This window comes from Phycomyces blakesleeanus (genome assembly GCF_001638985.1).
Source record: "Phycomyces blakesleeanus NRRL 1555(-) unplaced genomic scaffold PHYBLscaffold_3, whole genome shotgun sequence".
Taxonomy (NCBI): Eukaryota; Fungi; Mucoromycota; class Mucoromycetes; order Mucorales; family Phycomycetaceae; genus Phycomyces; species Phycomyces blakesleeanus.
Window position 1 is genome coordinate 633475 of NW_017265136.1, and position 17026 is coordinate 650500.

At 34.8% G+C, this 17026-nt stretch overlaps 5 protein-coding genes across 5 annotated transcripts; 4 read left to right on the top strand and 1 right to left on the bottom strand.

Annotated features, from left to right (window-relative positions):
* Positions 1 to 93: 93 nt before the first annotated feature.
* On the top strand, positions 94 to 2283 carry PHYBLDRAFT_140429 (hypothetical protein; the record flags this gene model as incomplete). Its single annotated transcript, XM_018430400.1, has 11 exons — positions 94 to 281; positions 509 to 705; positions 795 to 818; positions 904 to 990; positions 1063 to 1128; positions 1205 to 1333; positions 1411 to 1563; positions 1632 to 1752; positions 1946 to 1997; positions 2080 to 2151; positions 2245 to 2283. The coding sequence occupies 11 exons, from the start codon at positions 94 to 96 to the stop codon at positions 2281 to 2283; spliced, it is 1128 nt and encodes a 375-aa protein (XP_018296369.1).
* Positions 2284 to 3731: 1448 nt separating this feature from the next.
* On the top strand, positions 3732 to 5599 carry PHYBLDRAFT_107139 (hypothetical protein; the record flags this gene model as incomplete). Its single annotated transcript, XM_018427980.1, has 6 exons — positions 3732 to 3887; positions 3977 to 4011; positions 4196 to 4660; positions 4788 to 4888; positions 4989 to 5067; positions 5140 to 5599. Coding segments are annotated over 6 exons (1296 nt in total), but the record flags the coding sequence as incomplete, so codon positions are not given.
* Positions 5600 to 8104: 2505 nt separating this feature from the next.
* Positions 8105 to 10038, top strand: PHYBLDRAFT_163449 (hypothetical protein; the record flags this gene model as incomplete). Its single annotated transcript, XM_018434801.1, has 6 exons — positions 8105 to 8502; positions 8632 to 8997; positions 9098 to 9140; positions 9262 to 9528; positions 9744 to 9861; positions 9896 to 10038. The coding sequence occupies 6 exons, from the start codon at positions 8105 to 8107 to the stop codon at positions 10036 to 10038; spliced, it is 1335 nt and encodes a 444-aa protein (XP_018296371.1).
* A 1221-nt stretch (positions 10039 to 11259) lies between these two features.
* PHYBLDRAFT_157523 (hypothetical protein) lies at positions 11260 to 13917 on the top strand. Its single transcript, XM_018433631.1, has 10 exons — positions 11260 to 11768; positions 11953 to 11971; positions 12066 to 12115; positions 12244 to 12329; positions 12419 to 12575; positions 12670 to 12946; positions 13069 to 13143; positions 13223 to 13362; positions 13441 to 13521; positions 13593 to 13917. Exons 1-10 carry the CDS (start codon positions 11321 to 11323, stop codon positions 13655 to 13657), a joined length of 1398 nt encoding a protein of 465 aa, XP_018296372.1. The 5' UTR covers positions 11260 to 11320; the 3' UTR covers positions 13658 to 13917.
* Positions 13918 to 15299: 1382 nt separating this feature from the next.
* PHYBLDRAFT_69724 (hypothetical protein) lies at positions 15300 to 16707 on the bottom strand (the record flags this gene model as incomplete). Its single annotated transcript, XM_018442155.1, has 5 exons — positions 15300 to 15681; positions 15797 to 15963; positions 16052 to 16107; positions 16547 to 16621; positions 16671 to 16707. The coding sequence occupies 5 exons, from the start codon at positions 16705 to 16707 to the stop codon at positions 15300 to 15302; spliced, it is 717 nt and encodes a 238-aa protein (XP_018296373.1).
* Positions 16708 to 17026: the final 319 nt, after the last annotated feature.

Consider the following 17026-nt stretch of genomic DNA (forward strand, 5'->3'; position numbering starts at 1 on the left):
ATTTTTTTAAGAACAAAAAATAGTATAAATACACTAGACTAAATTACCTGAAGATAATTATCTTTCAACTTCTCCTAAAGCATCAGAAACACCATGCTTCTCTCCAAATCCCTCCTTTTGTTCACCGCCACCTTTGGCCTTGTATTTGTCTCTAATGTGCATGGCGTCAAAATGTCATCAATTGAACAATGTCCTGCTCTCAAGCCCAGAACCACTGCTCCAAAGGGTGTGACTGATCTACGCCCAGATGATATCACTGTTATTGGTGCCATCGGTGACAGGTAAAAAGATATATAAGATAATTTTCTCTATATATACACATGTAGCTTTGCAAAATAAAAGAAAATTAGACAGGCAGAAACATTATTATACTTTTTTCTTTGATTGATAAATTAAGCTTTTGTTGTTGTTGTTTGTTGGTAATGATCTACAACATCAAACCTCCTAAAAATTGCCCTTTAAATCCTTAAATCGACTAAGAAATTAACGATCGTATTAATAACAATAGTATTACTGCTGGATTTGCTGCTGATGGTATTCAAGGAGATTCACTTCTCAATCTCAAGTCAATTTATGAGTACCGTGGTGTCAGTTATGCTGCAGGTGGTGATCCTGGTGCAATTACTATTCCAAATCTTATCAAGCGATACAGCCCCAAGCTTCTTGGACCCTCAGTAAAGGAGCACCTGGCCGAGCTGTGCTTTGGTAACAAAAATAACAACAAGACCTTTTTAGAAAAAGGGTGAATTGAGGTTAACAGTATGTTTTCTATCTTTAATTGTTTCTCTATACAGGCCCTCTATGCGCTCCCAACCAATGTAAGTATATATTGTCATATATTAGCGACAGATTTTAAAGTATTTTATTATGATTATTGGTACTGATGTTAACCATAAACAACAGATAAACCAAGCATGGATGTTTTGAATGCTGCTCAATCTGGTGCAATGGCTCCTAATCTTGATGATCAAGTTGATTATCTCTTGCCAGGTATAGCAAAGAATGAAAAAGAAGAAAAGAGAAGTACTTGTAAATTATTTCTTACGCTATGTGTGTGTATAGCAATCAAGAACTTGCCAGGCGTCAACTACACCCACGACTGGAAGCTTATTAATATTCAAATTGGCAGTACGTTTTGTTCACATTTTGACAATACAAGCAAAACAATCTTGCTAATATACATATTTAACATTTTAATGATCAGGTAATGATCAGTGTACTTATTGCCTTGATCCCGTTTTCCAATCTTTGGGAGCCAAGAGTTACGGAGAGAATGTTGTTGCTGCAATTGAACGTATCCGAACTACTGTTCCTCGTGTGCTTATCAACTTGAGTAAGTAAATAAATATATTCAGTACTAAATATTTTCGCTATAAAATAATAATACTAATTTGAAAATTTAAAAATTAGTGAGTACATTCAAGGTTTCGCAAGTCTATACCCTGACAGCCCAACAAGAGTACTGCATGCCCTTCAAGGATATCAACTTCAAGTTGAACACCTTTGAGTGCATGTGCTCCATTAACCCCAAGAAGCGTCCACAGATGGATGAAATCTCTGATGGTAAGCTTGGATAAATAAAAAACTAGATAAATATTTACCCAATTGTTTGTTTGCGATCGTCGGATTAGCTTACAATGCTCAGTTGTTGAAAATCTTCAATGACTACAAGTCCAAGAGCACAGACAGTTTTGGTGTAATGTACACACCCGTGCCGGTTAATATCACTAGTTTCCCCATCGATGGACTCAGGTACGTCAAATCGGCTTATTTAATTAAGATGCTTTGTTCGTAATTGGTCAGCTAGATGGTCCATAGATGTCTAGACAGATCTATTGAATCTTTTCTTGTTTCTTATTATATTTTGGAATACAAAAAGGAGAACATGAAACATGAAACATAAACAAAATAAACAAAATTGCGTCAATACTAACATTTGATATAGTGACATTGATTGCTTCCACCCTAGCACAAAGGGTCATCAGTGGGTGACCAAGGTAAGGTTCAAATAAAATAAATAGATAAATATATATATATATATATTCTTTTACTTAAATATAACTTGCAATCTTCTCATAGGCTCTCTGGAATACGATGTTTGTTCCCTTGGCCAGTAAGCCTACCGTTTTGAATTTCGATGAGCAGGAACAGGTAAGAAAAATATAATAATTTGTGGAGTTTTTTCAGTGTTTCTGATTTCTTGCATATTTTTTTTTTTACAAAAATATATAAAACAAACAAAAGGTCTATTGCCCTACTGAAACTGATCGTATTGGAAGTTAAAATATGTTCTTTTTAAGAACCAACATCAGCAGAAGAAGCAGCAGCAGTAGCAGAAAATGACAGGATAAATGATGTGATGGAAAAGAGGGGGTGATGATGAGAGGACTTTGCCAAGATCATTTTTCTTTTTAATTTATTTATTTATTTATTTATTTATTTATTTAATTTAATTTATTTTACCTTACTTATTGTAAGGTAAAGAGTATTCTCTTGTATGAAAGACCAATACCAAAACAATAATAACAATAATAATAGTAATGCATATTATGATGTTTATTTGAATGGGTGACGTTGATTGTGCATCAAAATAAATATCAATTTTATTACTACTATTATTATTAAGAAAACGTTTAACTGTAAATGTCTAGTAAGCAAACACTTGGTATAGATCTATACATACAAACAATCTCTTTATACTACTCTAGAGTATATATATATATAGCAAGAAGAAGAGTATACGATTTGTTGTAAATATTATGATGCTAGTGTTTCAAATTATTGGTAATTTATTCATAGTTTATGTATAGCTGTATGTATGAATACATATTCGTGTGTGTATGTTTATGCATTTAATTCACAAAAATCTACGTAGCTAAATGAACAAACCCTATAAAGAAACAATTCAAAAATCAAGACATAAATGTTCTGAACCTTCAAATTTAATGTTTTCATAATGCACAAATCGATACCACGAGTCCTGGCCTCCTTCGCTCGCTCTCCTTCACCACCACCACCACCACCTCCTTTACTCTCAACTGTTTACTATCAACTCTTCTACTTTCTGTCTATATCGTTATCGTTATCGTTATCGTTATCGTTATTTATTTAAACCCCTTTTACTCCTTTTGCTTTATTATTTCTTTTCTGATGATAATAGACAGTTTTTATTGCACTTCATATGTCATACACAGCATATATCTATTTTATATATACAAAAGGAAAATTTTATTTGTTTATAATTTTATTTAATTTATTTAAATTTAAATTTTTTGATATTTTTATATATAAATATCATCTTGATTCCTCTTCTAATTTTCCCTCCCTTTAAATATATAATATATATATAATTTGTTTTTTTCAGTGTGTCAATCAAGACTTTATATACTCAATCTACACACAACTTATAAAAACACGTGCTGCAAAAAAGTACAGCCAACAACCAACAACCAACAAACAACAGCGTACACACACACACACACACACACTATAATCACAATACAGCTTCACAGCTTCACAGCAATAGTTTTCATTCAATTTTTGTGATTTATTTTACTGTTGACCAAAATTTTATTCTTTCTTTCTAATTTTTCTTCTTCTTATTTTCTTATTTTTTGTACCCTCTTGAACGTTAATTTCTCTTCTTCTTTTTCTTGTCCTTGTCCTTGTCCTTGCTAGTATTTAAAAGAAAAGAAAAGAAAAGAACGAAAATGTCATTCGCAAGGTCTCGAATGGCCCTCTTATTGGCAGACAATGGCTATGGTGAAGGTGGTGCCGGGTCAGAGTTTAGTCTGATTGCTATCAATCTAGCACTTATATTTACAATTGTGGCCACTTGCATCTCAATGATTTCTGTCTGGCTACACTGGAAGAACTACAGAAAACCGGTAAGTAATGCGAGCAGCCCTAAAAAGATAGAGATAACTTAATATAATATACAGTATTAGTAATAGTAATATCAATTTGTTTTCAATAGAACCAACAAAGACAAGTCATTCGTATTTTGTGGATGTAAGTTTCTTTAATCTCCACAAAATAGATAAAATGCACTGCACATATACATACATAATTTACATGCCTACATGCCTGCATTCCTACATACATTCGCAGTAGAGAGAAAGACAAAAAAGAAGAAGAAAGTAATAATAATAATTGACATTTATTTATTTATTTATTTATTTATGTATATATAAAGTGTGCCCATCTATGGTGTCAGTACATTTGTCTCATTGGTATCTCTCAATGTCGCATTCTATGTGGACACCTTTCGTGACATGTACGAAGCATATGTTATCTATGCCTTCTTTAACCTCCTACTCAACAAACTGGGCGGTGAGCGAGCCTTGATTATCATGCTTCACTCCCGACCACCGTCCGAAAACTTTTTTCCTGGCACGCTTTGGTCACGCGAAATCTATGTGGGTGATCCATACACCTTTCTGTTTGTCAAACGAGGTATCCTTCAGTTTGTCTATGTCAAGCCTATCTTGGCCGTCGTCACCATGGCTCTCAAAGCAACAGGCCATTATAGCGAAGGAGAAATTAGCTGGACAAGCTCTTATCTTTACCTCACCTTCTTTTACAACATCAGTGTAACTTTGACATTGTGGTGTCTCATGGTATTTTTTTATGCCACCAAGAAAGATCTTGTTGCATTCAGGTAAATATATATATATACAAGTAGTCTGATGTGAATGGTTACTACAAGTTAAAAAAAAAAGAAAGACTCAATGTTAACGTATTGCATATATGTGTGTACGTGTGTGCGTGTTTATTTATTTATTTAGACCTCTTCCTAAATTCCTATGTGTCAAGGCAATCATCTTCTTTTCGTTTTGGCAGAGTGTGGTTATTGCTTTGATGGTAGCAGCCGGAATGATTCAAGATGGTAAGTAAAATAATATAAAAGAGAGAGAGTAAAGAAATAAGAAAAGGGATTAGGTATCATATAACAAAGCATAGTACTAATATGTTATACGGACAATCAGAGGGACCTGAACATATCTCAGTGGCCATTCAAGACTTTCTCATTTGTATGGAAATGGTACCTGCTGCAATTGCTCATTCGTAAGTCAAATTAGCAATCGTTGTTTATCGACTTTTGATTTACTGACTTATTCATATCAATTACAAAAAAAGATTCTCTTTTTCTTATGAGGATTATTATGATCCTGATGTTCACTCTGCTCGTATGCCAATCTACAGAGCAATCCGAGACTCTTTTGGTATCAAGGATGTTGTGATGGACACTCTTGACACTCTTCGAGGATCCCAGTTTAACTACAGATCATTTGAACCTTCAGAAGGAGTTCCCCACATCGGGAGCAGCCGAACATCTCGAATCATGGCCGGTTTACGGTACTCGACCAGCACAGCCAAAAAGCACTGGATTGATCCTGCACCGACGTCTCGTTTCATTAGTGCTGGCCGTGCATTAAATGAAGGCAGAGGAGGAAGTGGGGGAGGAGAGAGGGGAGCTTCGGGAGTTGAAGTGTACGAGCCACTCGAATTCGATGATCCGGATCCTAATGATGAGGTTGAAGATCATTACAGAACTAGTCGGGCAATGATGTTTGGAGATTACAATTACCCGGTCATTGATTTCCGTATCCCACTCTGGAAACAAGTTCGAGGCGGTGGTGGATACGGTGGAACTGGATTACGGCCAGGACGGTACAATTCTGGTTCTTTAGACGCAAAGAAAAAGAAGGGAAAGTATCACCAAAAGGCCAAGAAATCCGGTGGATTGTCTCCTCGAGGAGGTTGCGTTGATGTGGTGGTCGAACAAGGAAAAGGAAACTTTGTGGTTGTGGAAGCAGTAACCGATGATGATCGTGATAACAATGATTATAATGACGACGACGACGATGATTATGATTATGATACTGGATCAGATCCTTCTGTAAGATCATCACGACCATTATCTACAAGTGGTGGTGCTGGTGGTGGTGGGCGGTCTACTATAAATTCTGCAGGACACAGGAAGACTCCTTTTAAAAGTAACGGACCAAGGAGCGGATTAAACACCCCAGCCAGAACACCCAATCACTCTAGGGCACCCAGTCCATCAAGAGGGCCAACATCTCCCAGGGTAAATGTGTTTGCCGCACAACCACACGCACATTCACAGTATTTGCAACCACAGCCACAACCACAACCACAACCAAAATCACAAGCTTCAGAACGTTCCAATTATCTCCAACCTACTCTTCAGCACCAGCCCCGTGCCTCTCGTTCTACTCCACCTGTCATTTCGGTCAGTCAGCCGCCAAATGTACCGTCTTTTGTTGAGTCCCCAGCACCATCATTATCATATAACCAACAACAAGAAGATGTACCGAATTCATTACCGGAACAGCAGACCCTCCAGACATATTCTAGAGAATCAGCAGGAGAAGAGACTTGGCAGTGGCCAGATCAGAGTGCGTCAACCAGAGTATCATCTAATCAGAACAACAACAACAACAATGACAATGATATGTTTTTGACAGGCAACGTTTGGAAATAAGAAGGGGGTGCGAAAAAGAAGGAGAGAAAGAGGGGATAAAAAATCACAATATTGTTTTCTATCTATTTATCCATTCATATTTTTTTCTCTTTTTTTTTCTTTTATTATTTTGTACATTTAGCCAACCCCTCCCCTTTTGATTCTTTCTTCTTTTTTTTTTTGATCCATTGTTCTTTGATACCCCCCGTTATAATCACACGCATGTATATACATATATATACATACATACATTCATACATAAATATATAAATATATATCCAAATGAAATGCCATAAATGTATATATGTATATAATCACATTGAATTACATACAGATAAACTACAAGATCATATATCTACCTTGTCTTTCTATATATATATACAACCAACCAACCAATTAATTTCTATTTAATGTTGGATATCATCAAGTAATAGCTCTAGATCTTGTCGTTTTCTTCTTCCTCTTTCAGAGCTTCGTTCTTTTTTTTTTAAAAAAAAAAGCAAAAATGAATATCTTTTGGTGGCACAGATAATATGAATATATTACCACGTTGACACAACTACATATATACATTTATTCTATCTTGATAAAAAATATATATAGCAACAATAAACCATTCTTATTATAGCAGTTCTTTTAATATTCAAGCCATCATTTAACTGTATATTCCATGAAGCAATATTTACGCACACATTTAATATAAATAATAATAATGTTAATAATAACAATAGTGCTGAAATTATGGGATTCAGGTAACTCTGAAATTAGGGATTATCAGATTGACCATTTGTCAAGGAATGCTTCATTTCTTTTTTGCTTACTTTTTTGTGTGTGAACTTTGAGGAGATTGTAATATCATCGATCCAGACAAATATAAACACACTTAATCAATTTAGTCCTTTGCTGTTTATTACTTCTTTCTTTCGGGCTCTGATGCGATATAGTCAATTAAGCCTAGAATTTTGCGAGTCTGAAGATCTATCTGTCTATTTATTTTCTTTCTTTGGAATATTTAATCGTAACAATTTATCTCTAGGCAATATATATATAAAAGAAAATGTGCGTGCAACCCTGCACCGGTCTGCTCAGGGGTCACAGACAAAGGACATTATTTATTTATTTTTGCTGGTATTTTAGTTGAGGTTTCATTTCAATCAATTGAATTCTGCTTCTTATGTTATCAAAACTTAATGTTCTTGTAGATTCTGACCAAGATGAGGTTGTGTATTGAAGCGGTAATGTTTAAAGATAAAAATAAATAAGGTATATTTCCATTCTTTAACATTTGTTACCAAGGAAATAAAACGATTAATATGGTAGTTTTTATATGTCTGTTGATTTATACAGTTTTCTTTTATAAAATTTATTTATTAGCGTAGTTTTAATAAACTAAATAACTAGAGCAATTCTTCCTTCCAGATTTAGTTTTTTTTTGATGGTGTCACCGAATTCTGGGAGAGCTTCTCAACTTACTTGACCTTGTAAAATTATCTCAGTTATATTTTATTTTATTTAATAATAAAAGAAAAATAACAATTTAAAGTGTACCTTTTTCTTCTTTTCTTTATTCATTCCTTCTTCTTTTTCTTTATCAAAACCTTTTGGATTTTGCTTCATATGAGCGGACCTGTCACTCTCCAGTTTCACAGCAAGCTAGTCTATTTACTTGCAGGAACACTATGTTTCTTGTTCTGGCTGTTCATTTGGTCCTGGCAGGAAAATCTTAGGATGCTTTTGCCCACAAGCAACGATACTTCTGAACCAACCACTACTACGAACAATAAAAGTCCACAACAGTTTACTCAACCGATGGTTGCCGATCTGTCTCAGATAAACAGCTCTCTCTGCACAATCGAAACCTACAACCAGGGCCAGTGGAAATATAGACCCTTGAACCTCAAGCCAGTCAACAGAGCAACAATCGACAAGGCTGTCGGGTACCACTGCAAAAAGCAATTTACACACATGTGTTACAGACGAGACGATCCAAAAGAACTCCAACGTAGCAAGCGCATGTATGTCTTTCTTCAATAATAATAATAATAATAATAATAATAATAATAATAGTAATAGTAATAGTAATAAAGCAGTATTAACCAACTAATACACTAAAAAAAAACTAATAATAATATATATATATAAAGGCTTGACTATAGTTGGGAACCAGAATCATGCTCAGTCTTACCATTGGATCCAGAAGCATTCGCTAAACACCTATCAAAGAAATCTCTGTTGATGATCGGAGACTCCATTACACAACTACACTACGAAAGTCTGAGTTGTTTACTCGGAGAGTACATCCAGGTTCCAAAGACGGAGACCCGTGTAAATGGTGGTGACAGTTACATCAAGCCTACTCAACACGTCTACAAGCAGGCCCAAGACGGAGACAAGGAAGTATCGATGGCATATGTTCGAGCCGACTACTTACTCCGTCTGGACGACTTTAAGTTGATTGCACCATTTGAAGATGAAGGAGATCAGATGGGAAGAGGACACAATTATCCTTGGTAAGTTGCAAGAAACGAAAACGTGTATATATAAAACATACTAACGATGGTGATAATACTTTATTTATTTTTTGATATTAATATTGACTTTGATATATAGGGTTCATGCTATTCCTTATTTTGACTATGTGATCATCAATACCGTAAGTTCTTTTTGTGCTGTTACACTAATTTCCACTATATAAATATTTTATCATTTAGCTTAGCGTGGTTTGGTTTCATCGCTTTTACAAAATGCTGATCTCTTTCTCTCTCATTATATAGGGCCCTCACTGGCATCCTAACTTTAAATGGGGTCCCAATAGATCTCAGGACGAAATGCTGGCTGCATTCAAAGAGGCGATGGGAATTGTGTTTGATCATCTCAAGGCCAATGTCAAACCACACCAGACGATATGGATCAGAAGCACACCGTACGGCCATGCAAACTGCTCACAATACACAGTTCCACAAAACATACCTTTTCAACCAACCGGACAACCCAAAGAATACGAATGGCATATGTTTGAAGCATTTGATAATGTTTGGAAGGTAAAAATAAATAAATCAATCAATCAAGCAAGCAACTACTATATAATGAAGAATACTTTAAGGAGCAAAATAAAGAGAAAGAAAGAGATAAAAGGAGGAGGAAGAGGAAGAGGCAAAAGACAATGCAATGCAAAACCAGATGAATTTATCCATAATACATCTCCTTACACACGCCACATTCTCTTTTATACTTATATTTGTATTAAAATATGTAGGAATGGATCAAAGAAGAGAACGATAGTAGATTCCAGTTTCTAGACGTTTCTTTGACTAATAGACGAGGTGATGCTCATTCACGTCCAGATAAAGATTGTCTTCACACATGCATACCTGGTAAGCACTTATTATAATACATAATCATGCAAAGAAAAAATAAGTGGTTTGCGCCAATGGGATTGTCATTTGGATATGTTTATTCATAAATGTAATTTGGGCATGTTTCTCTCTATAGGACCTGTGGATGATTGGAATCGACTACTCTTTCATGAGATGGCTAAGAAGTCTGTCTAAAATCTTCTTTTCTTCTTCTTCTTCCTTTATTTCTTACCGTCATCATCATCGACATCGTCACCACCATCTTTATTATCTATCTATCTCCGTTTGTTTATTTGTTCGTTTGTTTCATTTACATTGTATTATTCGCCGTCATCTCATAGTACCACCTCTTCTTTCTTCCCACTCGCCATACTCCTTCCGCTCCTAGCTCCCCCTTACCCTTTTATTTTATCTTATTTTTCCCAACCCTTGCATTTGCTTACACAACTTTTAGAAGGTATATATATATATATACAAATAAAAATAAAAATATAAGAACATAATGAATTCATTTCAATCGGTTTGGTTTGGAGCTTTAAAGAAAGAAAAGAAGAAAGCAAGTATGATATGTGTATATGTATAGAACTAGAGTAAACTTGGTTGGTGTACCTAAAGTACAATAAGGTGTCTTATCTAACGGGTCCATACGGCGCTGTATTGTACGGCTTTTTATATTTATATACATATTTGTCCATTGATGGTACAAAGCGAAAATTATGGATGAGTCAAATACTAGAAACGGAATAGATCCCGTTCTTTTTTTTTGTTTTGTTTGCCGTTGTCCTTTTAATGCTTATAACATATAGTTTATCATTTGGTAAGACAATAGAATTCATATGTAAAAAAGACTGATTATTGTTTTGTGCATTATTACAAGAAATCAGTAGAATACTGATAATCCAATGACTTTGAGCTTTGATATAACTTGCATTATTTGTTTATCAAGAAAAGCATATTATTTGACATCAATTACTTGAATTATATTGACGAAATGCACCTTTTATAAACAATAATAATAACAGCCAAGCAGACCTTCATATGAAATCAAGACTTTTGATTGGATTGGATTTGGTTGTATTAAACTGAGTTTGCGCGCGTGGGCATCGTATATTAATAAGTGAATTTGCGTATGTGTATCCAGTTGCTATTTGTGCTTCATAGTGCGTAAGCGTAGCCTCTAAAATATGAAATTACGCCTACGCGTCTTCGTTTCCATTTTAGGATATTTTCTATCCATCTCTCTCCTCAGCCTTAATTTATTTATTTTTTACAATAGATGATTGTTTAAAATTAATTATAAATCCATGTACATTTATACAGCCTAGGTATTATTTGTCATTACAATAATATAAAATAAAATTCTACTATTAGTGTAAATAATTTACTGTCCTTCTCTTCTTCTTCTCTCTTTCATAAATACCACTTTATATATATTTTCTTCTTCTTCTTCTTCTTTTTAATTATCTATCAAACCAGTATGGAACCCACAATTACAGAGGGAAACAAGCCAACTATCCATCTTCCTCTCTTATCGCACTTACCGCCCGTCATTCCGCCAACTTCGTATCTAAACTTCCTAAAGACCTGGTGGAAGAGAAACGACAAAACCTCGGCTATTGCTGAGAGACGTCTCCTTCACTTCCTTTACACCGGTCCGGAATCATATAGCTCTTTCCCAAAACCCACCCCGCTTATCGGCCGAATTCTTAGAGTCAACCTGGACTCACCAGGCACCAACACAACCAAGGTCGACAAAAGCAAGGAAAGAATCGTCAATACCTTTCATCTCTTTTCTGCGCCAAATCCACTCCCTGACCAGCCGATGTTCAAGCATGAACCAGAGACCGGAGATATAAAGTCCTCAATCGAAGAGGCATCCGAGACATCTACAAAGAACTTGGTCGTATGTCATGGATACGGTGCTGGTGAGTTTTTATTTTATTTTATTTTATTTTTATTTAAATTCTTTGATATATCGGATATAAATTGGTACCATAAAGAGAGAGAACAAAAGGGTTCAATAAAGGAATAGGTTGCATAAAATATCTTGAATTTCACAAGCTTACCAACTCCTTATCTCTTGGCATTACTTTCTTTTTGTACAAATAGGTCTTGGATTCTTTTACAAGTAAGATCTCTTAAAACTCAGATATACAAAAAAGGCAGAACTTGTCTTTGCTATGATTTTTTTTAGGTACTGATAAAAAAATATCCCATATTAGGAATCTTTTTTCATTTGGACAAGCACCTGGCTGGCAAGTATTTGCAGTTGGTAAGTAAAAAAAAAACAGTAAAAACATAAAGTGAAGAAGAAGGGATAAGAGAAGCTTTACTGCTTAGTAAATATGCTTTAATGGTAAATATGAATGTTAACAATCGATTGTATATTGCGCATTGTAGATTGGCTGGGTATGGGAAGAAGTTCTAGGCCAAAATGGACCTTTTCACGCAAATCTAATGAATCCTGGGACGACATTGTTGATGATGTAAGTATTAGAAAACAGCAAAAAAAAAAGAAATACAAAACAAATCATGTCAAAAACTGACTTTTTTTTATTCATATCTATATTTACAGGTTGAGGATCATTTTGTCGAATCCTTAGAAGAGTGGCGTAAGAAGGTTGGGCTGGAGAAGATGACTTTGATGGGCCATTCTCTCGGCGGATACTTTTCTTCATGCTATGCATTAAAGTACCCTCAACGTGTAGAAAAGCTGATACTTGTATCACCAGGTAAGAAATATATATATATATATATATATATATATATATATATGTGTGTGTGTGTGTGTGTGCGTGTGTATTAAATGTGTAAATATTATTGTAGCTGGAATCCCAGAGCCGCCACCAGGAGTCGAACCCACCAAACAATTACCAAACAAATCACCAAAAGAACAACTAGATGAAGGAGCTAATCAGCTCAATGCTTCTTTACAAGCACAGGCCGTCGACGTTAATATGAATCCCGATGAACCCGCTACCGAAGCCTCGCCACAGTCACCCCCGATACAGGCCAGAAAGATGCCAGGCTGGGCAGTGTATCTCTGGAATAAAAATATAACCCCTATGAGTCTAGTTCGTTTTGGTGGACCATTAGGAGCAACGTAAGAATGATTCCAAATCTTAAGATGGTTAAAAGCTACCTAATTATTACTATCTGCTTAAAATATTAAATTTATCAATATATGTAAATTATTTTACTAACAATAATATCTTATATATGTAGGCTTGTGAATAGCTATACATCCAGAAGATTCGCTCACTTGGAAACAGAAGAAAGGCATTGCTTGTATGATTATCTGTAAGTTGATTTCGTATATATATACATAAAATTACTTAATTGATACTTTCAATAATGGGCTCATACATGCTTTATTTAGTTATAATATCACATCTTCTACTGGGTCGGGAGAATATGCTTTGGCAGCCGTATTGGCTCCTGGTGCTTATGCTCGTAAACCCTTGTTCCACAGACTAGCCAATCTCCAGATGCCAGTTGTCTTTATATATGGCGAACATGGTATTGTTATATTTAAAGTTTCATCTACGTATTATCCCACAAGGCACATGCTCACTCGTGGTATTGTGTATGTTTTAGATTGGATGGATTATAAAGCGGCGAATCGTGTGGCAGAAATCATGAAGGTGCCTGTTAAAGTCATTCTAGTACAGCATGGAGGTAAATGACAATAATATATAATAATTATAATAATATGCTCACAAACCAAAAATGTGTTTATTTCATTGTAGGTCATCATATGTATATCGATAACCCAGAAGAATTTAATGAGGAAGTTGCAAAGGAAATGCAATAGAAGGAGTGTTATCCTATTTACTATTTCCTACATATCATTATTGTAAGAGAGAGAGAGAAGAACTAAAGAAAAAACCTACCAAGAAGAATACTCTTCTTTATTAGTTTTTTTCTATCTTTCTTTATGTATATTATACAAAAACACATACACTCAAAAAAAATTGATTGCGCCTCTAGATATAAATCATTTTTATTCGTTTCTTGTTTTATTAACACGCATAACCAAATAAATAAATAAGTAAATCAAATATATGCAATGTGTATAATGTATGTGAATATGGACATATCTATAGGTATAGTCTCTCAATCTTATATATCTATATCTATATATAAAAAGGCACACAAGAGCAGGTAGTAAAAAGGTGTATTGGGTTCTAACCTGCTATAGTCAATAGATGAGACAAATTTGAAATCAATATATATATATATAAAAGCTTTTCGACAATTTTCTATTAAAGTCGTCTTCAATTCACCATAGTGTATACATATGTAGCAACTTTCCAAAAATCAGCAACCAAAAAACACTGAGAAACATTATAATGGCTTTCTTTTTTTTTACATATATAATTTTAAAGGAGCATTTCAACTCTTTACAGATACTATAGCTATTCATTCTTATTCAGACTTATAAAAGTGCTTATGTCTTATAAATAAGCCATTCTTTTGTTGTCTATAACTCATAACAGTTGAAAAATATTAAACGTGTCTAAAACAAACAAAAATAAACAAAAATGAAAAATGAAAAATGAAAATTCTCAGCTTTGTCTTGCAGCACCGAAAGAGGCATATTTGAGCTGATTTTTATATATTGTTATATTTTACTTTGTAGAAACAGGCATCTTTATAAATTAATAGATTTTAATTTTCAGGTTCTTTTGTGATTACTAAATATTAAAGCTTTCTTTTATCTGACTATATAATTAATTTCAATAAATTTATTGAAAAGATAGAATTTCAGCCTGATTTTGTTATGTGTTTTCTTTTTCTTTTTAGTGAATCTATATCTACTTATTCTTTTATCTAGATTATTATATATATATATTTTGTATTTAAGAGTAAAAAGTATTCAAGTATCAGATATTTGATAAAGTCCTTGTGAGAATCGAACTCACCCTCTTTTCCAATCAAGATCAGAAAAAAGGCACCAGTCATGTCAACCAAAAAGGTTAACTAGACAAGGACCTAAATATATGTATATACATAAGAATCCCAAAGGTATTGAAGGTGTTCCGAAGAACAAATTCAAAGACAAGGGCTTAATCTTCAGTGATAAATGATTACAGGATCATTTTACACCTTCGACACCCCGTCGATTTCATATAGTCTGTATGCGATTTTTTCCTTCCCAGTATTAACATTACATGTGACCCGATCAATCAAGACCAAAGTCAGCTAGTATAGTACTAGGCCCGAGAGCCAGGGTGTACAATTTGTACGCGGGAAGTATATTTTAGCATTGTCTAAAACCCAGAGATGCGACTTAAAGACGTTCGGTCACATCCTGACAAGCGTGACTTTGTAGTACTGGCCAAATCGATCGACTACAACGTTGCAGAGGCTTGAAGAAGAGAAAAATACTTGCGTACTTTACTTCTTGGTTCGTACAATACTAGTACCATCAGTAAAAAGAAAATGACCTGACATCACGACGGTCTACGGCCGAACTCTGGTCCAACCTTTATGGTAAGGTTTGGTCCACCCCAGACATAAGTCTCTCGCACGGGCTGAGTGGCTTGAAAAAGAATGTCACAACAGCATACTCCATAGCTTTTGCTGCTGCGCTCACCAAACTTGTCTGTTCTTCTTTCATCACCCAACCTCAGATCTAGAATAGATGCCAAAGTTGCGGAAGAGCACTCCACGGCCTCACACGCAAGGGATGAGAAGGCTTCGATGGAAGGTTTCGGGCTAGTTCGTCTGCGGTGAACAGCGTTACTCCCAAGCCATGTCCACCCGCTGCCGATGCAGGGGGTTGGCCAAATGGGTGGTGGTATTTCATTGGCGCCTCTAGAAAGAAGCTCCCACCTAAAGACGCGCCCGAAGGCTCCCGTCTGTGACTACACCCCACTTGGCCGCGTCTATGTTTGACTTTGATATGTGGAGACTGGAGCCGAATCGGACAAGTTTGGTTTTTCTTTACTGAACGCTGAGAGGCCCATACCCCCTAGTTGGTTTGGTTGAGACCAGCTTTGGTGTAAACACCTCCGCTTCTGTCTCCAAGAGGCTTACATCAATCTCCCCCATTAGACCGAAATCTAACAGAAAAGACTGAATATGGTAATTGTATACCATGTGTAGGTGCATGCGCTTTTGGAATGTACATAACATAAAATGAATAAAGAAAATAAGTATAAGAAATAAAGCATGGGCAGGAATGTAACATTAATGTACTTACAATCTCTACGACCACAGAACGTGTACGCATCACACTACGAATCAAGCATTCATACACTACTATTATAAATAATAGCAGAAAAAAACAGCCTCAAGATAAATCTCATGGGTTTCTTAAACAGTATAAACCTTGTAAAAAGAAGAAGAAGAATGAAAAATAAAAAAAAAGAGTTAATGTAAAGTCAATGTTTTGGTAAAACATTAAGTAATGCATAATGAGTAATGGTGTTGCTTGAGTAAATTGGTTTTTTATAACAAAAAAAACGCGTTTTACACGTAATGCTGTGTATAAAGAAGTGGTACTTACTTGATTGTTCCTAACAGTGGTGCTTAGAGGAACAAGAGAAAAAACTAGACAGCAAGTTCCTCAGTACATATTTATCTCTTTTTCTCTCTATCTCTCTCCCTATAAAAAAATTAAGGGGTCATTGGCGTTATTTGTTATTTGTTATCAAAATAATACTATATCCATATCTGGTTAAGCCTAAATTCTTACACATAGAAATTCCTTGACTTTCATATGCCAAATAGTTTTTGTATTGAAGACCTCTTGATATTATCACTTTGCAGCCTATACTAATAGTAGATATGTTTTATAATATAGTTGATTAAAGACATACATCCATCAAGTTGCTTTAAAGAAGCTTTGTAACCCATGGTAAATTGTGTGTGTGTGTGTGTGTGTGTATGCGTGTGGCTGTGTAATAAGATTTACATGATTAAATCATGCATATGTTTTTATTTTTAAAATAAAAAAAAAAAAACAAATAAAAAACCAAGCATTCTACAGCTATTATTTTTAATTAATCAAAGTATGTCTTATATTATAATAAAAAATTATTGAATATCACATTTTGATAGATGAAAGCCCTGAGATAATAGAGTAAAGAAAAGGCAGAGATAGAGTCAAAGCCCAATATAACTGGGGGTGGACAGACTAAAAAAAATAAAAAAGTTCAAATCACTCTGACTGACC